This window comes from Trachymyrmex septentrionalis, unplaced genomic scaffold, assembly GCF_001594115.1.
Source record: "Trachymyrmex septentrionalis isolate Tsep2-gDNA-1 unplaced genomic scaffold, Tsep1.0 scaffold32, whole genome shotgun sequence".
Classification (NCBI taxonomy): domain Eukaryota; kingdom Metazoa; phylum Arthropoda; class Insecta; order Hymenoptera; family Formicidae; genus Trachymyrmex; species Trachymyrmex septentrionalis.
The window spans coordinates 224,053-247,245 of NW_017305485.1; the positions used below are offsets into that span (position 1 = coordinate 224,053).

At 31.4% G+C, this 23,193-nt stretch overlaps 2 protein-coding genes across 9 annotated transcripts in view; both read right to left on the reverse strand.

The window, feature by feature from the left end:
- Positions 1-5,828, reverse strand: part of LOC108749940 (facilitated trehalose transporter Tret1-like) — a 23,830-nt gene extending 18,002 nt beyond the window's left edge. For 2 of the 8 annotated variants that reach the window (XM_018489001.1, XM_018489000.1), the window contains exons 1-2: positions 5,002-5,216; positions 4,689-4,738 (exon numbers count right to left, since the gene is read on the reverse strand). The gene's annotated coding sequence lies outside the window, so the exon portion shown is untranslated. Of the gene's footprint in view, positions 1-4,688; positions 5,217-5,645 lie in introns of those variants that run through there. The other 6 variants (XM_018489004.1, XM_018488997.1, XM_018488998.1 and 3 more) reach the window with 5 other exon arrangements.
- A 6,232-nt stretch (positions 5,829-12,060) lies between these two features.
- On the reverse strand, positions 12,061-19,113 carry LOC108750005 (sterol regulatory element-binding protein cleavage-activating protein). Its single transcript, XM_018489165.1, has 13 exons — positions 18,380-19,113; positions 17,893-18,074; positions 17,555-17,788; positions 16,412-16,592; positions 16,094-16,239; positions 14,924-16,019; positions 14,571-14,841; positions 13,422-14,488; positions 13,185-13,344; positions 12,876-13,059; positions 12,652-12,791; positions 12,361-12,572; positions 12,061-12,263 (listed from the first exon to the last, which is right to left on the reverse strand). The coding sequence occupies exons 2-13, from the start codon at positions 18,006-18,008 to the stop codon at positions 12,084-12,086; spliced, it is 3,987 nt and encodes a 1,328-aa protein (XP_018344667.1). The 5' UTR covers positions 18,009-18,074; positions 18,380-19,113; the 3' UTR covers positions 12,061-12,083.
- Between the last annotated feature and the right edge of the window lie 4,080 nt (positions 19,114-23,193).

Here is a 23,193-nt window from a genome sequence, read left to right on the forward strand (position 1 = left end):
TTATGTAATATACATACATTTATGATCAATAAATTTGAAGAAATATCATCAGGAGAACCTTAATCTAAAGTAATATATTGACTGCACATTTGTAACGAGTATCTGAAGATGGCTCAATGAAGAAGTCGAAACATGTAACGCGTATTTTATCGAATTTTTATACATTTAATATATTATATTATAGAACTTATATACATGCTTAATTACGTTGACTCTTATGTGCCCTTCATATCTCTGTATTGTGTTTTTAAAAATCTAAGAGTCCTGTACTTTTTGTTATTCGATTTTAATTGTTTTTGTTGAATTTACACGATGTCAGTGAGAAATGACAATGAAATCAATATCGATTCGACGCCGAAATCATCAAATTGACGTTGATTCGACATCTATTCCATTGTCATATCTTACTGGGATGTTATTAAAGAAAATTTGTTATTGAATCGATTTCCAGTAAATCGATTTATTCAACTCTGATTTTTTAGTAGATCGATTTCAATCAATCCGATTTAAGATTGATTTAGAGATCGATTCAATTGATGGAGATCGCACATCCCTAAGATATATATATATGTGTGTGTGTGTGTGTCATTGGTAAATAAATAAATACCTTCTACTTATATATATAACTCAAAAGGTTCCCTACAAAATAATACCTAGGTACAGATATCTCCGCCTGGATTTAAATAATGCACTTAGGTACTGCTAGTATAACTTAAATATTGTATACTTATACCTAGATATAGTATTTACAATATTGATATTATGAGAACGAGAGAAGATTTACAAATTTTAAGAATAACGACCGTGTAATATACATAAATAAATAATATACATAAATATAGTAGAGAACGTGAATAATCGGTTGAATGTTATGAATACAATATATATTCTTAATTTAAATTTAATTATTTCAAATGATAATAATATAAATGATAAGGCGCCGAAACATTCGGACATTCCTATATATATATATGAAATAATCCCCCTTAAATTAATTCGGTAAAAAACTTATTGCGAAAAATATTATCTCAGCCAGGATACGAATCTGGGACTTCACTGAGACTTCTACATATATCAGTAGTTGAGTTAGCTGGGACACTCGTCCCGGAAAGTCCCAGATTCGTATCTTGGCTGAGGTAATATTTTTCGCAATAAGTTCTTTACTGAATTAATTTAGGAGGGATTATTTCATATATTATATATAAGAATATCCGAATATTTCGGCGCCTTATCATATTTATATTATCAGATGTTTTTGAAATTTTTTTTCTTCGATATTTTGTACTGATATTTTATCTTTCGATATTGATATGTATTGACATTTGAACAAGGATATTAAACTTCCGATACGGTCCATTAAATCCGTGTTAATTTACGGATTGAGAGATCAGATTGAAATTTTTATTATACTTATTATATGTATTGTAAGAAAAAATATATAATGAAAGAAAAAATTATGTAAATAAATAAAAATTAACATAAAAAAATAAAAATAAAATGTATAAGGTATAAGTATATATTATGTATGTATGTATATATTTGAAATAAAAAATAAAATGTAAGCTTATACATATAACATATACGTATGTATGCATTCTAATTAATACTATCCCATATAGTGCTAATTGCAATAAAATAACATAATCTTTTAAAAATTCTTATTGTCACAATTATTTAAAAAGATCGCTGAAATAATCTCAAAAACGATCTCCAACTTTATCTCCAACTCTTATTTTTATAGAAAGATCGATATTTTACGCAACAATACGCGTATCGGTGCGCATCTTTTATTATATAAAAACAGAAATATCGGATCCGTGATATTTGCATATCGCAAATTATCTAGTTGATATTTTGATGTATTTTTGTTAACGATACAGTGCGATAAGAAATATCGAGATTTTTTTTTGTATCATTCATCTCTAGCTTACGTTCGATTTATCCCAGCTTCAATATCCACATTTGCGTAAAGATACGTGTGTTTTTAAGAAGCGGAAGCGTTATAGATATCTCGTATGAAATGGGCAAAAGATAAATGTAAATAAACAGAAAAAGATCGATGGAAATTTATTCTGTATAAAGTTTATCTAATCTTCGAAATAAAAAGTTGGTGTTAAAAACATGATTATACAAAACTGTCACGTATGATTAATGGTTTATTATTTTAATTGGATTTTAATTGAATACTATTGTATTTATTTATTTTACTTAATTATTTATAATTGAAATAAGTGATTCTATATTGGATACTATTCATTTACTTTATTGCGCTTAATTTACTTTATTTAACTATTTATAATTGAAATAAGTGATTCTATTAGTAAAAAAGTTGATATGTGGAATGTTATGACAAATTTTATTTATGAATTCTTTATGCAATTTAGAGTATAGTTTCTTTTAATAAATATATTAATCCTTCGGTTCCACTTGTATATACTCAAGATTTTTTTTTGCTTTGCACTATGTTATAGATTTTTTATTAATAAAAAAAACTTACATCTGCTTGTTACCGTTATATTATTATATTATTCTTAATTATATTATTCTTAACACGTTTTATAATATCTCACCGTTTGATCTATTAAACTTTCCGTTTAGGCTGTTTGATAATTTAGCTATAAAAAAAAAAAAAAAAAATTATAAAATAATTTTTGCAGTATTGATACATCAGGTCTTTTTTTTATAAAAATAATTTAATTTTTCAACTCTTATGAAATATACGTTATTTAATAAACGTAACAGCAAGTAAAAATAATCACTGATAACGCACGTGCTATTGGTCAAGTCATTTAAAATTATCTAATGCAGCACCGGCGCTAATGGATGTTTTTCAACTGCTCGATATTTTAACACAAACGTATACTAGAATGCATAAAATATAACATAATATTATATAATGACTTAATTAGAACAAAATATATACGTTATGCAAGATTTCGGATAGAGTTAATTTAATTTTTTCAATACTATGCTCATGCATGCTTGGATATTTTGTAATTTATAATAATTTACCGTATTTTAATCAGAAAGACACCTTATGAAAAACTTGTGTATTTATTTTTTCCGTCTGTATTGAATAAAAAAAAAGCAAAAGTACGATTTTCAACTTCACTCATAGATTAGTAACATTTATATTAAGATCATTCTAAGATGCCTTAGGAGCATCAATATAATTAAATTGTCAATTTAATTTGTGATATTATAATTCTAGTTATGTTAAAATTGTGTTTCAAGATTGAAAATAAATTCGGTGCGCAGTTTGAGGGATATGAGTACATAGATTCATACAGAATTATTTCAACACTAAAGATCCAGCTCGATCATTCAGAGCCTTTGTTTCCGATTTGTTATGTAGTAACATTCAACTGTCATTAGAAGACAACGGAAGTTTACATAGCCTACTAACAGCTCTTGGACTAAATAGGGATGTGTTATGTCGATGATTACAGCAATTGGAACACAATTTGTATTGCTGTATGTATGAAAGTATTTAATTTTACAATTGAAAAGCACTCGTTGTTTTGATTAAAAAAAAAATTTTTATAAAATTGTTATAAATTTGTTTTTTTGCATTTTTATGCAATATTTTTACATAGATTCGTGGTGACAAAAATGGTATCACAGAGAAAAAGGTTTCTTTGGATTTAGTATTTCTATTTATTTGACTAAAATTTGTTTTATTGAGACAACATGCTTGTATAAAATATTATTTGTTTTATAAAAATTTTGTTGTTTCATTCGAGAAACTTCTATTGCTTAGCAGAAATAACATTATTATTTAAAGTATCATCTTTTAATTAAATAATATATTATTTAGTTGCAATAATTAATGAATATCAGCAATGAAACAAAATATTTATTTGAAAATGGCAAAATATATTGCTAGAGGTTGTTCCATGCAAATAATTGCTTTCTTAGAACAATCATTACATTTTTTTAGTCGAAAATATGAAAACAGTGGCTTATACATTTAACGACAGGATTAAACGAACAGAGCTTTTGCTATGTGCTATATCAATTATGTTTGTGCCGTACAGTTTGATCACGCGAATACCGAAAATAAATATTATCTGTTCAAACAAATAATATATTTAAGACAAAGATATACCTACGTTGTTTCAAATTCAAAACAATCGCACTTATTGATTCAAACATTAGTTTGTTTGGACCATTCCAAATAACAAATTTATTTGGATATAATAAAATTTATTAAATCCAAAGAAATCTTTTTCTCTGTGATATACAGTAATACCAAAGGATTAAAAAATTGTAAGTTTTTTAATTATAAATGATTAAAAATTGACGATTCTTGTGCCAATTCTTCTTACAAGTAATATTGTTAACTTTTGTCCTTTATTTGATATCAAGTAGAAATTACTTTAACACGCTTTTCAATTAAAGGTTTAATTATAAGTTAAAAATTATGAAGTTTTGAAAAAAGGTAATATCCAATTAAAGTTCTGTCGAAGAAAAATTAATTACAAATTGTAAAAAGTTCACAAATAAAGTTTGTTGGTAATACTTTATGTATATAATTAGTAAATGTAGAAATTTATACAAAAACTTAACGAATTGATGTATTAAGTACACGATTTCAGAGGAACGAATTTCTCTCGATCAATTTCAATTCAAGTGTGTGTGTGTGTCAAGAAGGTCCTTGTACTTAAAATTATTCCTGTTGTGCTCACCTGATCGAGGATGTAGTCAGAAGCGATCAACAATCCTCCCGTCGTTTCTTCTATCAAGACAAATTTTGATCAGCTTTGTGTTAATTAAAATGGAAACGCTTCTTCTTCATAGAGCGACTTTTTCGTCGAATTGAAGCGTCTCGTGGGTTTTAAAGAATTACCACATTCGAATCATCATGAAATCCAAATTATGTATAACGGTTTCTTGTTTATTCTTTATTTATTAGATGACGTAGATTTTAATAACTGCATAAATTTTTCCTGTTATGCAAGTAACATGTAGTTAAACATGTAATAAATTGAATGCTCTTACATGCATGCGATGTTTGCCATTGCTCTTCTATAAATTTGACATTTTCCAACTTATGTTTGTTTCTCTTTGGTCATTTTGTTTTGTTTTTCCTTTGGAAAGGAACTTTATAGTTCGTTAGAAATTCTTGTGAACTATTCTTGTGGGGACCATAAAACCGATCGAACAGAAAATTATCACTTTCAGATTTAATTTCAATTATTCTAACTCAATGATGAAATTTTATATATAGTACGATTAAAAAAGATAATAATGTCAAGGGAACTATATAAATAAGAGATCTTTATTATAAAATCAGTATATAATCGTTTGGTTACTTTTGCTCTATGAACGAAACAATTGATTTATTTAATGAATTCTTAGTGAGTTTTCAGTATATTAGATATATTGAATCGTCTCTTTATATCTCTTACGAATTTATATAAAAATTTGTTCAATCGAGTGTCACACTATTTTCTTTTCTCACACACATTTGCTCGGTGATCGATTTAAATTTGTATACAAAATACTTCCGCAATGATGGCGAACTGTAAAGTATTTCTCAATCTCTTCCTTCTTTTTTAAATAGAAGTAAGTCTCTCTTATATTATAAGATAATAATTAGCCTCGGAAGGTTCTCAAAGAAGAAAGAAGAAAAACGGAAATACCATTCACAAGAATTTCGTTGCGAAGAGATTTAGTATTCTGTCGCGACAGGATCTGGGAGAGCCGAAAGGTGAAATCGCGAAGTAAAAGCTTTAAGAGAGAAAGAGAGAGCGGGGAAAAGATTACCGATTTACATTAGATCGGGGCCTCCGCGACAGACTAAACGTCGCGCAGCACGAAAGCCGTGAGCTAACTGCACTTTCGATTTTGAGCTCCCTCCTTCGACACCTGCCTTCCTCCTAACAGAGGTTGTAGGCGAATAGGTATATATTCGCGCGCGTACGTGTGACCTCTCTTCCTCCCTTCTCTTGCCTCGGTCATTTGATTGTGATTACACCCGCGGTACAGAAGATTATAAGAGCCGTTAGTACGATGGGGAACGGAGAGACAGCGGGACCAAGTGGTTGCTGAAATTAAGAATGTTAAATTAGCGTGTGCAGAGTTTTAGCATCCTAAAATTAACATTCCATAATTCTCCAATTCCAATTGATTTGGAAAAGAATTTCTTCGTTTAGTTCTTCATTTTGAGAACACTAAGAGAGAAGATAATTTTTTATCAAATCTCTTTAAATTATAAGTAGTGTTTGCACAAAAGACAATTTTGTCAAAGTTCTTGTAATTAGATGTAATTATCCCTAGTCGAGGTATTAAGAGAGGTTCATTTTTTTATATACTTATATAGAAAAATGTATTTTTTTTTGTAAGATACAAATTAAAATTTTTGTGAAAAAATTTATCATATTTTTTGAAAAATTTATTGAAATTGGCACATTATAATTGTTATATATTCTGGCGCTCTAATTTATAACAATTTATAATAATTTATAAGCGAAATTCATAAATAAAGTAATTAACAATTTCAACAATACAATTATCAAAATGGAAGATATTAAACATTTATAAATATCAACATGGGAATTATAACATTTATCTTTCTAACAATTAAAATGCATTATCTGCTTTTGATAACAATATCGATAGATATATAATTTTTTTCCTATAAAATTCTTCTTGAATCACCTTGACTGACTATCTTATATGACATTAATATTCAAAATGGAAATATTAATGGAATGGAAATACAAGAATAGTTTCTTCAAGTAATTTTTAATTAAAACCATGATAGTTATGCTGAATGATTAATTACTTTTTCTAAAAGACAGTATTCGTATGTATTCCTAATTACTATATAGATTTAAGATTGATGGACTATGTGACGACAATATTAACATACTGCTGCGAAATGATAATGATATGCCGCTGCATGTGTGACGTAGGTATTTTATTATTCTCTACAAATTGAAATCGTGTCTGAAATCTATTCTAGGAAATATTTTTGCATTATTTCTAACAATGCCAATGAAAAAAATCGATCGCAGACGGATTTCATTAACTATTTTTACATCTCCATTACTCCTTATTTCACTACTTCCCTTTTATCTTCACATATAATCTTACGTATGATCGTTATCTCATGTTATTCAATGCTTGGATTTATTTGTTTTTATATGCATCAGAGATTGCACGTGCATATACATATATATATGTACATACCTATATAAAAAAATTTAGATGAAATCAATTGTGCTCCAATTTATTGATTTCACCTTGGCATCATTTTTCGGTATATTATTGCAAGTGGAATGTGAACTCGGAAAAATTGCTTCTGTTCGAATATCTGTTTACAATATCGTTACATACGAAGCAATATATTTTTAAAGGATACATAAGAAATAAATTATTTTGCAGAAGTTTACTTGACTGATGCACTAAAACAATTTCTCGCGAATGTATGTTCTAACAAAATAAGAAATTAAATGTCAAAGATTATGTTAATCACTGGTTGTTATCATATTTAATCGTAGATTACGCTGCTAACTGTCATCGATCTGTCTCTTCTTTTAACTCTTATTTGTTCGTAGCAATGCGATTAATGTCTGTTTTACAGACATAACACTATGCGAACAGCATTAATTGGCATAAAGATAATGCGAAATTTGCACATCTTAAAAGTGCAATTTGTTTGCACCGTTTTGCTTGTGTTTACCAAGTTATATAACTATTATAAATATTTTAGTATTATACATATATTAGATATTACTTTATAATATCATATATATCATAATATCACAAATATTAATGATTAGGAAATTGTAAAAATTAAAACTGAGTTTCTAGTGATATTTTATTTATTACATTTTAATACATTTTTAAGTGATATTGTTATCATATTAGCTAATTAAACTGAGAGCTGAGACAATTTTCAACATATGTTTTTTAATGTTTTTAATGTTGTATACATTTGCATATACTTTGCGATCTCGGCATATGTGATTTTCTTTATTTAAATGTATAAATAATTCATCTAAATATAGATAGTTAAGGAGGACTGCAATCACTTGCAGTCGACAAAGTAGGACGGTACTTGTCATTACGTTGAAAATACTTAGAAAATTCATTGCATCAACTCTAAAGCGTAATGATACTAAGAAACGACTGTTTCAGAATATAATTATTCAATTAGAGGGTGCAACTAATCAGAAGAGGAAAGTTAGCTTTGAGAGAAGATTTTAAGCGAGTACAAATTGCAATTCTTCGTATTATAGCACATTTCCTTTCTTTTTATATAATTTACAGTGCGTGTGATAGCGGGAATAAAAAATATTATTGTTAAAAACATCTCAAATTATTCGATGCCAATTGATCACTTCCGATAAAGATCAGCTGATAATCAATATGACGAGGCATAAATATAAAATGAGGTGAAATGGGTGTATATTAAATATAGTCGCTTTTATTAAGAACAATATATTCTGCTCTATACTGTGCATACAATCTCGGCGTAATTGTGTTAATTAATCAAATAAATAGAAAAGCCACATATATTTAATTATTCGCTAGTGAGTCAATTGTTTCATTGCGAATACATTTTGTTATAATACAGAATGCCCAACAAATTGCTAGAAAATTGTGACGATAATGTTTCAATCGCGACGAATCCTCAAAAGCTTGATCAGCATTATAGCCAGAATATTATAGTCAAATATTCTTATCTCACTTTTTTTCAGGAGTTATGCAATCAATTAATTAAATCAATCGTATATTTTTACTTTCTCTCCGGTTATGTCACAATATTTATCAGATATACAAATCACTCTCTTTCCTTATTTTATTTTCTATTAGTATTCGATGTTTTGACACGCAATGTTTTGTGATGTAAAAAATTGCGTAGGAAAAATATATGTATTCGCTACAATCACTACCTTTCTCTTTCTTTGATGGCTCATCAGTGGTCGTAAACTCGATAATATTTTCCATCAAAAACTAAAATAATGATTGATAAAAAAAGTATTCACACATTCAGAATAAAATAGTTAACTCACGAAAAATGGCGTGTAGATATAGTTCAACTTTAGAAGTGATAACATAATTGTGCGCACACAGTTTATTAAGATTAGAAAAATTCTCTGTAAAAATAAATTTTAGTTACAGGTTTTTTTTCTTAAGAAGTTATAAGTTACCAATTCCGAAAAGTGTAAAGATTATGGCATACAAAAATATTTAAGCAGTAAGACGCGAAGCAATAAACCAATCTTTATTTTCGATTCGTTACTGCTTACAATATTGCCTTGTGTTTTTACTATGATTTGCCAATTCGCTTATTGCTTATATCTTACTGTTTTACGTTTCTTGTGTACCATAGAGTTTTAACACGTTATAGTAATACTTAAAAAATAAAGAATCATTACTTTTCAATTACTTTTGTTAAGTTTTTGTAATTTTTTGCATTGCTATTTTAAATACAAGAATCTTATATATTTCTAACATTAATAAATTTTTGTAATTACTTATTACAATTATACTAAATAATTTGGTTGTGTACGCTGTATTATTCATAGACAATATACACTCTTGGAATAAAAATTATCAATGAATATTAACACGCGTTCATATATTAAAAGGCTTCTAGTAATTCTTAATATAGACATTTATAGAGTATGATAATTTTTCAGAGATAAAGAGATGTATTTTAATCACCAAAAAATAATCACTGATTATTTACTCAGCATATGTTGTAATTACCCTATATATTGCTGAATAAATTTGAAATATATATAAAATACCTATAAAAGTAATTATTTAACTAGTTACTAGTTTTTACAAAAAAAATGTAAGACTACGTTCCTGTATTCAATGTTAGTATTGAAAAATTATAATATACGTTACGTGCATTATAGATTTTCAACATTGGCAATGAATATCAGTATACACTTTAAAATTAAGTCAAAATTTAGCTTAAAAAAAGGAACAAAGTTGCTGTAAGAAAAGTAACTGTAACTGTAACTATTACAAATAACGAGTTACTTTCCTGCAATTTATAAATTGTAATTTTTAAATAAGCATTATATAAAGATTATAGAAAAAAATACGCGGTAGAAATTGAAATTGAGAGAAATATCTTTTTACATGATATATTAGTATTTTTATTCGACACGCCAAAATTCTTGAATTAATTTTTATTATTTGCGACATATTCCACTTATGTAATAAGTTAATTTTCACTCCACATTCTAAGCAAAAATTGCATTCTTCGAAATCATCAACAGGTCCGCTCGTTCACAAAAAATAAAATAACAAGTAACAAACTGAAATAACATAAATAGTACATTTCTTTCCAAAAATCTATATTCCTTTAGCATTACGCTTAAAAAATCAGTGCAGCTGCCATATTAAGTAAAAAGCAACTAAAGAAGCATATCTTCCTTATATTGATTTAAATACAACTATTACTAGAGTATAAATATAATCCGGATAAAATGAAAGCACACGTTATTATTTTATTCAAAGAGATAACCGTTGTAAAAAATTCCTTTTAAAACTAAGTAAATTGAAATGTTATTTGATACGATGATTATGAATGGATACCAATTAATTGAAATAATTAGATCGGGGTGAAATACGATTACAAATAATATACATAATCAGTATATGCAAAACGATTCGTTTAATTATATGTCAATTTTCAAGAAGTGATTTCAAGAAGTTTTAGAATTCAAATTAAAAAATGTATCATGAATGTAATTTATTTCTATTATATGTAAAATTAAATAAAATATGACATATAATTAATTGTAAGAATTATTCTATATTCAACTTTATCCGTGAAATAAATTAATTCTAAATCATAACACAACCGAGGATATCTAAAAATATCATCATAGCTAGAATCTCTCCAAATTTTTACAGTTATCTGGGTACACAACATTAAATTTTTTTCAATTAAACAATAGTAGTAACAAATACCTAGTATTTGAAGTAATTGTTATGCTATGCTATTAGATAAATAAGACGCGTATTGCAACTTCTAATTAAATAGAAATTAAATTATTTTTAGGTCTATTTTACTTGTAATATGTATTGTATAATAAGGAACAGAAATATTTTCTTTTGTATTTATCTACGTTTCCATTTCGCTCTTTCTCTCGATATGAAACGGATACGATAAAGGCACTTTTAAAACCTGATGTACACAATGTCAATACATTTTCATTCTATATATAAATTTACATAAAAACTCATAGGTAATAATTTTGGAAATGTTACAATTTTAATCATTTAACTTTATATTTGATAATTCCAAAAATTAGAATAATTTTTAAACAATTTTTCATAATTTTATAATTAGAATTCATCTCTCTATTAAAGATAAATATTCAAAATCACTTACAATGTTCTGTAGCAGATGCAATATTAACATTTCTATTATACCATTATCGTAATAGTTGTTGAACTCTTTGTGGATCATAACTGTCTTTCGCTTTTATATTAAAAAACAATATCGGTTTTACAAATGCATGTATGTCATCACGATATTACTTATAGTAAAAAGATTAAAAATATTCAAATAAAATATTAAGCGGTTTTATATTACATAACAAAAGCTAAGAGACGATCCAAAATAAAGCACAGCCACTATGCATGTTATAAAATATTAAATAAACGCATATTACAATTATTTCATGTCGTAACTATTGTAGAAGATTAGTTAAGAAAATTCTAAATCATCTTTAACAAATGAAATTAAATTTTAAAAAATTTTGAATAGAACATACCGTTATTATGTTACTATACAACAATTTTCATTTCTTCAAACTTTTCAATTGGTGTTTAATGTCATTAATATCGATGATTTAAGAAGATGTGACTATTCATGTATATTATGTTCTGTCGGATAAAAAATATATTTCCGTGAATACGTGTATTATTATGTAACATAAACCTACATCGAAAATATATATCACTCTTTAGAATATACACGCAATGTTATATTGTATAAAAATCTATAGTTTCTAATATCTAATTTAATAACATAAGTCATTTAAAATAATAAGATGCTAAGATAAAGAAAAACACGGCTATGTACACGCACATACAAGAACTTAATCCAGCTTATCAGAGACCAATGGAAATCTGACTATTCTCAGTTGCCGACCGTAGTCGCAGACGACGCTGTCTCTCAATGCCAGCATTTGCTTTACGAAAATGCAACTGTCTTTATGACCCAGTCTCACTTCTCGCATTGGCTCACCCGTTCTTACATCCCAAACCACTAATGATCCCTGAAATATTAATATTCAATTTCGAGATTGAGATTTATTTTCGTAATTTTGATAAAGATCTAAAATACAATTTTGTGTGTGTGTTGTATATACATACCTGATTGCTAGTTATAAGGAGATGATGCGTTAACATCACCAATTGTAAGCTGTAAGCTGCTTTATGTGCTGGCAAAGTGTGTAATAAGTGTCCTTGAAAACGTTCCCAGACACACAGTCTTTCATCTGTTCCGATACTTATCACATAGGACACTGAACATGTGATAGCGGCTACAGCACCATCGTGGGCTTGAATACTATACATGCATGCTCCTGCAAAAATATTATATAAAAACATTAGAAGAGATAACAGTTATAATAAATTACATATTCATTGAGATAAAGATGTTACCTGTTAAAAGATCCCACACACACAGTAACCCATCTTGAGACCCACTACCGGATGTCATGGGACTTATTCTATCGATAAAGAGGCACGATATCGGACCGCAATGCCCATGAAGTGTATACAGGGGCAGTTGATCCTCTAGCCTAGATGATATAAGAAAAATATATAGATATACATAAATAATTTTTAGAAAAAGTAAATTGAATTGTATTAGACTGTGTGTGTACCTGTATACTTTTAAGGTGTGATCCTGGCTGCCTGTTAATACACGTCCACCTTCGCTATCTAAAACAGTGATCGCTTGTTGATGTGCTCTATGAGAGCCAATTTTTATGCAGCGCAAATCTTCCTCTGTTTGCATATAGTTATTTAGATCCATGGGCGAACCAGCACTTCCCGTTCGCACATGCGCTAAAATAGCAAATCAATTAAACATAGATTTAGTTCAATAAAGAAATAAATTTATTATTTATAGGTATAATACAACACAATTTAATGTAGAAATAAACTCTGATATTATTTGAAAGATCATTTACTTCTTCTGTAAGATGTGAAGCCCCAATCAATCTGCTGGCCTTCACTGTAGCTTTCAAGTTGCAGAAAGTCTACAGCACCATTCAATTTAGCTGCCACTACTCTGCTACCAACGAGTCTAACGGCAGAGATTCCAAGTCCTGATCCATCATCGAAGAGACACTAAGTTAAGAAAGAATAGAATTATTTAATTTACATTTGTCAAAATAATATTTTCATTTAAATTATTTGTATCTCACCTTGAATCTACCGGTCGTGCCCTCCCAGAATTCTAGACTGCCATTAGCGCATCCTACTACTATAAGATTTTCCTGATAATCCATACACCAAATCGCCGCTATAATGGACGACGATTGTATTGTGCGATCGGTATTTATGGAGGATGTGCTACCAACTAAATTGTTCGATCTTGCGGGATAAACGCCTAATTGTTCCCTGATTTTAGATTTTTGCATCTCCTCGATTGATTTATTGTGTTCATCGAATAAGATTTTATATCCCTCCCCGAAGTCATAGCCTTGATCATAATTTTTTTGCGAGGGTGTATATTTTATAGTTGAGAATTTAATGTTTATCGCCGGTTTTAGATCGGGAAGATCATAGGCACTGCCTAAGCTTCGACGTAATAGTTTTTGCTTATTGTCGCTACTGAATTCATTGAGTTGATAATCGTAATCTAACATATTTCCAATAGATCGTCTTTTATGGTCATTGTTATTATTACTATTAACTTTTCGCATATTGTAAGCGGGAGATAACTTTCCCTGACACATTGCCGAGGCCGGTGAATAAAGTCCCATCGATTGTGCCACTTCCATTTCACCTCGGGAAGGTGGCGAACCGCTTTCGTAATCTGACATCAGCTCATCGGCATCTGGCGACGCTTGACTCAGCGTTTTCTGCGGACCGCTGAAAAATTGTCGTCTATCGATATGGGCCAATTGCTCGCCAGACGTCGAATCCCATATTCTGATATGTCCCGCTAAACATGTACTAGCAACGGTGTTACCGTCCGTCGCGATGCATTCTACTTCCTGAGTATGGCCTTCCAAGACCAGAGGCACAGCTTCCAGCACTAATTGAGTAACGTAATCGTGCGTCTTTTCTTGCTGATGCCAACTGGCTCGCCACTCCGCGTAATTTCTCGTGCAGATACAACGATATAACACGACCATTGTATAAGCAACCACGATTACACTAATAAGACACAGAAGAGCCGCTAGAAATATCTCCATCGGACTCGACGGTACAAAAGGCGTGTCCGTATTAAATACACGTCCTTCTGACCTCGATGGTACTTCCATATCTAAAAATAATTAAAAAAAAAATAAAAAAAGTTGAAGACTCAATAATTAACTTTTTGTAATTTTTCATTGAAAAACTCAAACCTGAAAAATCTAAAGGATCAAGCGCAGCGGTAGCGAGACTCTGCCACTGGAAATGTTGAACATCATTTGGATTGCTAATTTGTTTTGCTAATTGCGGGCTCACCGCGTACGATAATTTTATAGTCGGTAGTATAGTCACTCGTCCACCGGCAACCGACACATTATACATTGAAAGAATCGAAGACCAATGATACAGTGACAAACTATTCCAAGGCGGAAAATCCATAGGTCTTAGCTTATTTAATTCTTCTGTTGTATTATTAGTTAAATTCTAAAAAATACATTTTTCTTAATGGAGTTAAAAAAGTATGAGAATATTGTTTATTTGAAATAAAAATAAAATGAAAATTCACCTGTTCATTTAACTTATTTGGGGCTAAAGTTGCAGACGATATAGAAATAGGTGTTACCGTATTTAGCTTAACATAATCGTTTAATGATGGAGGCTTGTCTACCGTATAACCATCAATGTCAGTTTCTGGCTTTAGCGTCTCGCTAAGATGTATTATGTGCTCGATGATACCAGAATTGTTAATAGCCATGCTAATCCACACAACCATTCCTACCATAAATGCACGCTGGAAGATTCGTGTTCGCGCCCATAAATACACCAATCTCAAACGCTTGGGGATCTTGGTCAGTGTGTGAGTATTTTGTGTATTCGGAGCAATAACGTTCGTTGGGCCGGTAGACAGGCCGTTCAATCTCGGATGAGACTTAGAGCGGAATATATGAGGTTTCCTATTGGTAATGGTAGTGGTAAACTGTTGTCTGCGTGATGTTTGAATGTGCGACAAGTGAAATTTGGAATTCTCGCTGGATAACTCTGTTCGTCTGATATCGATCGCCAGGATCGTCGAGAAGAATACCATTTGCAGGAAAAAATCATTCAATAATCCGACAATGGCGAATATACAAAATTCCTGGATAGCAGGTACAAAAGTAAATAAACCGATAGTTAGGATCGTCACTTCTGTGAGCAGATTTTTCGTAATAGACCATCCTTCTTTAGATAAAGCCTGAGCAACACGTATCTTTACATCCAATTGGGCTGGCGTACTAACGACACTCTTAGTCAACACTTGAATGTTCTCGAGGCCGAAGATAATCACCAAGTATGGAAACACTTCCTTGGCACTCATGCTCAGTGTCAAACCGAAGAAAAAGCACACACCCACAGTCATTGAAAGCGAGCCCATCACTGTTACGCTGGCACTGAATGCAATGCCAATTTTAGACTTTACCAGTTCTATTTTCCGCACTTGGAAATATTCGTAGAAAAATAAGGCTAGGGAAGTCATCATTAACGGGAAGAATTCACTGTAATTGAATTCGCCAGGATAGAAAATATTTAATACTTCATTGCGCGTATCAACATCCGTGCTATTGTCGACGGTTTGATGCAGCTGATAATACGTTCGCAGTCGGTGCTGCAATCCTTTTATGAATCTATAAACAAATAAAATATATGTTAATATAATTGTACTAATAACAAACTAAAAGCGATTTATGTAAATACTTACTCCTGATCATATTTCTTTAAATAAATGGTCACGGCATATTGGAGGATTCTCTGGCGAACTCGAGCAGGATATCGTTTCACTCCTGTTTCCTTTAAACTCATTCCAAACATCACTTCTGCAAGACTTATCTTACCTCTTTGAAGATTCTGTAATAGTAACGATAGATACAAACTACTTTTTGTAACAATAAAGATAAAAACTAAGTTAATATGCTAAATAAAAGCTTCTATTTATGGTAAATAACAACTAGCAATTACATATGAGACTACTACTACTACTTCATACAAAACAATTATAGTTTCATGAATGTATATTTACCTGATATGAAAATATAGTGTTAATAAGATTTGTATCTTGAGAAAATAACTCTATACTTTGTTGCCAGAGATTTGCAGGTGATAGAATAAGACAGTTGTATTCCGGCAAAACCTCAGCCTTCTTGCCATTTCTTTTTTTCACTGCTTCAATGTGCAAGCATACTTGGCCAAGTGTTTTTAATCTAAAAATCAAATCAGATGAGATCCTTATTCTAAGAGAAAAAGATCTTCCAATATCAATCATTTTTTAACTGAAAAAAAATAGTGGTTTTTACATATCTTGAGCCATATAAAATAATCTTTGGACGCCTTAAAAAAGAAGTTGGACACGTAATCCTTTTCCAAATGTTACAAGTACATATCATAATTGCTTTTCAGACTTAAAAAAGCACAGATAACAGTGCAACACAGATAATTATACCTTGCTGTTTGCCAATGTCATCAATCATAAATAAAGAAATTATTGATTATATTGTATTATGTAATCTTTATCTTTATTGCAATGCACCATATAACAAAGTACAGTATTAGTAGACAAAAGAAACAGACCTTTTGTAGCATATACAAATAGCAAGACACCAAAACTGCTGTTACAAAATCCATTAATAACAGAAACTATTATCGCACAAAATAATTAAGTAGCGCAGAGATCGGATAAGATCGCATAAGATTACTCACATAATATACAAAAAATCCAGAGTTGAGAAACATTATTTTTTCCGTTATTTTTTATGATAATTTGATAATGATGTTGCAACTTTTTATAACTAAACGCTAAGATTGTGCCAAGATTGAAGAAGTCAATTTGTCTAATTTTAGTACAACTTTAACATTTAATAAAAAATTGCAATGTTATGTTTATTAAAAAAAAGTAATGAAAAAAAGTAACGCTTTCTAACTCTGAAAAAATCTCATAGGCACGTGATCTGTAGATCTGTTTTCTGTAATTTTCTGTACTAGTGTATACTTTTGGAACTTAAAGTAAAATAGATATATTTGATATTTAGCAAAAGCAAGAAAGAAAATTCTAGAGTAGTCTAGGAATAAAAAAGACCTTTTGCTGGAAAGCATCTTTTGATTAATATCTTATTTGTTATCCTATACTATATCGATATCAATTAGAATAATTAGATGGAACACTCACGTTTCTGGATGCTGATAGTTTTGTATGATCTCCAAGAGATTAAACACTTCGTATAAGGGTCCTCTGAAAGCATCCATCAGCGTCAGGTTTTCGCTCCATGGCATCACTCCAATCCTTAGTACCACTTGTTGGACATACAGTACCGAGGTCTCCGTGCCATTTGCTGGTAGGACAGTGTCGTTGATTAAGATTTTCGGGGCATTGCCCGGCATAGGCAGATTAACAAGCGGATAGCTGCAACAACCAAACAAATACCTTAATGCAGATCTCTTCCAGGTTTGAAGTCATTCAAGTATCGATAAACAATGCAATCGTCAGGGAAGAGGGGAATGACTCACCAGCATAATAAGAGAACCGATATCGCGAGGGAGAGAACGATGACGGGATGAGAGGAGCAGAATAGGCCGTGGGCATAATAGAGCCCAGCCACTCTGTCCGGCAAACTGCGAGACATTTCACCTATGTGTGTGGTCCATGCGACATCGTCGGTTTGCAGGCTGTCGTGTCGCCCGTAACTGACCTAGCAACACCCAATAGCCATCCAATAGCATTGATACGGTAAACGTGACACATGATACCGCAAACGGCGCACTGGATAGATAGGTTAAAAGGAACAAAAAGGCTCCGCGTGTTTTTCAATCGATTATCGCCGTTATTACGCAACCGGTCGTAAAAATGCGTGCGCGCCTGTATCGCGGGTAGATATTTAATTTTATGTGGCGCCGTTTTCAATAACGATAACAAAGCCTGATCGGGCAAAACGTCGTTCTCCAACAAAGCGTTCTCCAATTTGTCACGTTTCCTTACACTCGGCTCTCGACTTACAGCATCCTTTAACCATTCCGCTTCATCACCAACGTTTCACGTGATGCAACGCTCCGTCTAAGAGAAGAAGACTCGACGACGCTCCGACTATCGATCTCCTATGGGAACGCTCCACGACGTCCTCGACGACGACGGTGCGCAGTTTGGTCCCTCTTTTGGTCTCGTGCTTCGTGCAGACGTGACTGGCGCAGAACCAGAACAATGAGGAGTAGAGTAAGTAACGGCGCGATAAAAAAAGAGTAAGGCGAAGAGTTGGAATAAAAAGAAATAATGAACGCTGCTGAGCGTGTACGGTGCACGCGGGCGGCGGGTCACAATCGATTTAGAGGTTATGTTCGTCGCTAGATTTTGCGGCGCATTAGAAGCCACAGCGGCGGCGGGGGAAAGGCGGAAAGTGTTCGCTTCTTGGGAATCGATTTCACGTCGCGATTACTGCGCCCGCACGTGCCGTGGATGCGCGCGTCACGTCATCGCTCGCATAACACGTTCGAGCGAGCGAGCGAGCGAGCGGCGAGCGACAGACAGACAAAAATTCCGACGAGAAGGAACGCGCGCCGTCTACGTGATTGCAACGTGCGACGACGATGACCAACGATGACGCTATTGCGACGCTTCGCTTCCTCTACATTCCTCGCGCGTGATAAGACCCCCCGGCTTCGAATCGCTTCGAATGATCCACAACGAGCACGGCGTGGTTGAGTGCACGCTGATACACGCGCGAAAGCGAGAGCGTTAATTTATTTTTGAATCGAGTCCCGAGAGAGAGAGAGAGAGAGACGAAGGGGGTCCAGCTGGGGTCGAGCCTCCGCCGCGCGGCCAATCGCCAGGTGCGTCGCCGAATACACACGTGGCCGTGAAAGGGTGGAAAGGGAAGAGAGAAAGCAAGCTCTGTGTGTGACGCGCACGATTTGCGTAAAGAGAAGGTAACGCTCGCCAGCCGATGTCCGTAACGTAACTGATCGTGCCTGCGCGCCTGGAATGCCTGGATTGTGCACGCAAGCCGTGCAGTTAACTAATTCATGATTCGATCGCATGCATAAACGAAGAGGCCTCCACGGAGTCCACGGGAATGCCTAAAAAAAAAGGGGGGGAAAAAAGTTTACGCGTCTGCATAATGCAGAGGAGCGGAAAATTCAGGAATTTCGCACTGATATGTCCAGCACTGCTACCAATTTTATAATACTAAAGAAAAAAATTGTTTGTTTTAGCATTAAGTATCATGTCCTGTATTCCGAATTCGTGAATTTTGGATCACCCTGTATTAGCGTACGCAAGCCGCTTACCCCCCTTCCCTTCTTCTCTAATTTTTGGAGAGACAATTGAAAAAAATTAAACGCTTATTTGTCGAATTTCTGGCTCACATGTTATTTTTAAAATTGTTAGTAAGTGGCTCAAATAAATTACAAAGGTTAAATAAAAGCGAGCATACAGCCACGACAAAGGATGTAAACAAGTCATATATTTTTTAAAAATTTTCAAATAAATAAGTAGACGTTTCGGTCAAGATTTGACCATCCTCAGTATATATAATATCAATAAAAGATGACATTAAAAACTTATAACTAAAACGCAAGTCAATTGTTAAAATAGTAATAAATAGACGAAAAATTACATGATATTAGCAATCGCAGGGGTTCGTTGAAATTTACATAACTTTGTTTTTCTTCGCGCTATATAAAAATAAGAGCAGGAGTTTTGCTACAACTGTAATAATACTGTTTGTCATTATCCTTAACAAACGATGCCACCTTCATGACAAGAAACGTAATTACCAAGTTCTGTTATAAAACAAAAATACAAAGAAAGAATTAATTTAACAAAATTATATTTCTTTTATTCTTTATGTAAGAACGGAATCATTGAACAATAAAATTTAGCAGCAAAAATAACACAATTATGAAACACGGACCGAACTTACACGTATCTTAGGGCACGAAGACTCATCGGTACATCGGAGGTATGTATATATAACATGTTTAAGTAATAAATAAATTTATACTCCTGACACTGACCAAAGCCAACAAACATGATCTATTTATATTGTGGAAGGATAGAGAGGGGTAAAGAAAAGAAAGGAAGCAGAAAATGTTAGGAGTGGGACATAAAACTATTTTCAATTTAATATGTATCATTTCCGCAACCAATCTTTTGTAGTAGGAACATTCTGAATCCAATATTTTGGCATTTTCCCAATCAATCTCATGGTCCTTATCAAGTCTATGGCATGAGATAACCGAACAAGAATCAGCAGGTTTTTTCAAATCATTCATATATTCTTTTAGACGAGTCTTTAATTTCCTTTTGGTCTGACCAACATATGAATAATTGCAATCCCTGCAATTGACCTGGTATACAACATTCGAAAGTTCCTCTTTTTTAATCTTATCTTTGCCCGTTTTTATGAACCTGTTCATAGGTTTTGTACCAAATCAAAATGAAACTTATTTAAAGTTAATTTGAATTTTTCGGAAATTCGCTTTAGGTACGGAATGGTAAAGAATGTTTTGTTAATGATCGACGTATCCGCATAGGAATTAACGTTATGTTCTTTAATGAAATTAAAATTCTTTTTTACTGACAAAGTTTTAATTCTGTTATTTATCGTTGCAAATAAAAATTGCAACGGGTATCCGTTACGATGAAGAGTGATGATTAAGGAACTGATGTTGATGTCATGGAATTTAGGATGGGAAAGAAATGGAATTCTGTCCAACAACCCAATCACAACACCTCTTTTGTGTAAGATAGGGTGATTGGAAAAAAAATTAAGATATCTACCCGAGTTTGTAGGCTTCTTGTATATGTCGAAAATAATTCTCCCGCTATCAATCAACAGTTTGACATCCAGAAAGTTTATGCCTGTGTCATCCCCAAAATCAACTATAAATTTGATGCGCATTGAAAGAATCCAAAATGCTAGTAATGAGATTATTCGGAGCCGCAAAAACAATATCATCTACGTACCGAAAATAAAAAGGAATGTGGTGAGTGTATTAAAAATGTCATTCTCCAAATCCTGGATCACCACATCAGCTAAAATTGGAGAAAAAGGAGATCCCATGGGCAGACCAAAAATTTGTTCGTAAATATCGTTATTAAATTTAAAGAACGTAGAATTTAAAATGATGGAGATCGCTCGTTTAAACTCAAGAATGGTGATAGAAGTATTCTTACAAATCGAGTCCCATCTACCCAAGACACTCCTTAACGCCAACTTCTTAGGTATATTAGAGCACATAGACACAATGTCAAAGGAGACAATATGATCATTCTCCTGTAAAGACAAACCATTGATTTTTTTAACTAACTCGAAGCTGTTTTTTATATAACTAAAACTCACATATTATTGTATAAGATAAAAAATTTGCTGATGATCTTCGAAGACTAGCTTTAATATGAGTATTTTAATAAGTTTTATGCCCTCAAAAAAGGGAGAACAGGATAAATTTTTGCCTCCTTTCTCTCCACTCGACTGAAACCCGATAAAAAATTTTTCATACATGAATATGTATAAATATGTATAAACATACATAAATATTCATAAACATAATTTTATATGAAATATGTCTAAACATCCCTCTTTCTTTTATAACATTATTTTTTAATGTAATAGAAATAATAATAGTAATGTGAAAACATAAAAAATAATTAAAAGGGTAATTTTTGCATTGTTCGTTTTAGAAAAAAAAAAAACAAGTTTAGGAAAATGTAAAAAAAATTGCTTGTATACAATTATATAATAATTTTATATATAATTATAGTAATTTTTTTACATTTCTTCAAACTTGATTTTTTCTAAAACAAATAGCGTAAAAATTATCCTTTTAACTATTTTTAATGTTTTTACTTACTATTATTATTTGTATTTTTATTACACTAAAAAATAATTTTACAAAAGAAAGAAGGATATATGAACACGTATGGACATATTTTATATATGATTATACATATTTATGAATATTTATGTATGTTTATACATATTTGTACATATTCATACATGAAAAATTTTTTCATTGGAAATTCTTGGAACGCCAACGTCTATGTAAATTAATTTTTGTCTTGGTTTCGCCCTGCATACAAAGGAGGCAATATCAGGAATAGAAATAAATATTAAATATTAGAGGAATAAAAAGATTAGAAATAGAGAAATTAAACGTGACACACAAATGGGTACAAATAAGATATAAGACATATTATATCATATCTTATTTGTATCTGTTGTACATTACGTTTAATTCATAATTTTTATTTTTTTATTTTTCTAATATTTATTCTTGTTTCGAATACTTTTTTTTTATTGTGCAGCTCTTAACTTACTTTTTATCATCTTCTAATTTAAGAATAAGACGAAGATAAATAAGTAAATTAGACCGACTTAATCTACATTGGTAGAAATGAGCCATAGACAGATAAATAGAGAGAGAAGAGAAAAGGGAGAGACTTCTTTCTTTTCTGGGAGATTAAGTAAAAAGAACTGCTACAGAATTAAAAAGAATTATATTTCTTATAACAGAAATTCAAAAAGAATAATGAAACTTTTGTATGAATTTCAATGACATTTGTCAATGAATATCAAGAATTTCTTGGTGAAACTCAGGATGCTATAGAACGAGACATTAAAGGAGTTAAATCACGAAAGGCTTTTTGTGATAATTGACAACGATAATTAATGAGAGTTAAATAATATATAAATTACAATAAGATCTTTTGGATGTAGCTTCTAATGACTGCAAAATAATGCAAAATCGTGACTTCTTCTTTTTAAAGTTGTTAAATTTTATTCTTTTTCTTCGCTATCTATTCATGAGATTTCA

Excerpts from the sequence above, each read along its gene's own strand:
- LOC108750005 (XM_018489165.1), bottom strand. The coding sequence starts at position 18,008 with ATGTCTCGCAGTTTGCCGGACAGAGTGGCTGGGCTCTATTATGCCCAC. Across the intron at positions 16,240-16,411 it reads ACACTATATTTTCATATCAG|AATCTTCAAAGAGGTAAGAT; the intron begins GTAAATATACAT and ends TTACTATTACAG. Across the intron at positions 12,573-12,651 it reads TGTGTGGGATCTTTTAACAG|GAGCATGCATGTATAGTATT; the intron begins GTAACATCTTTA and ends ATATTTTTGCAG.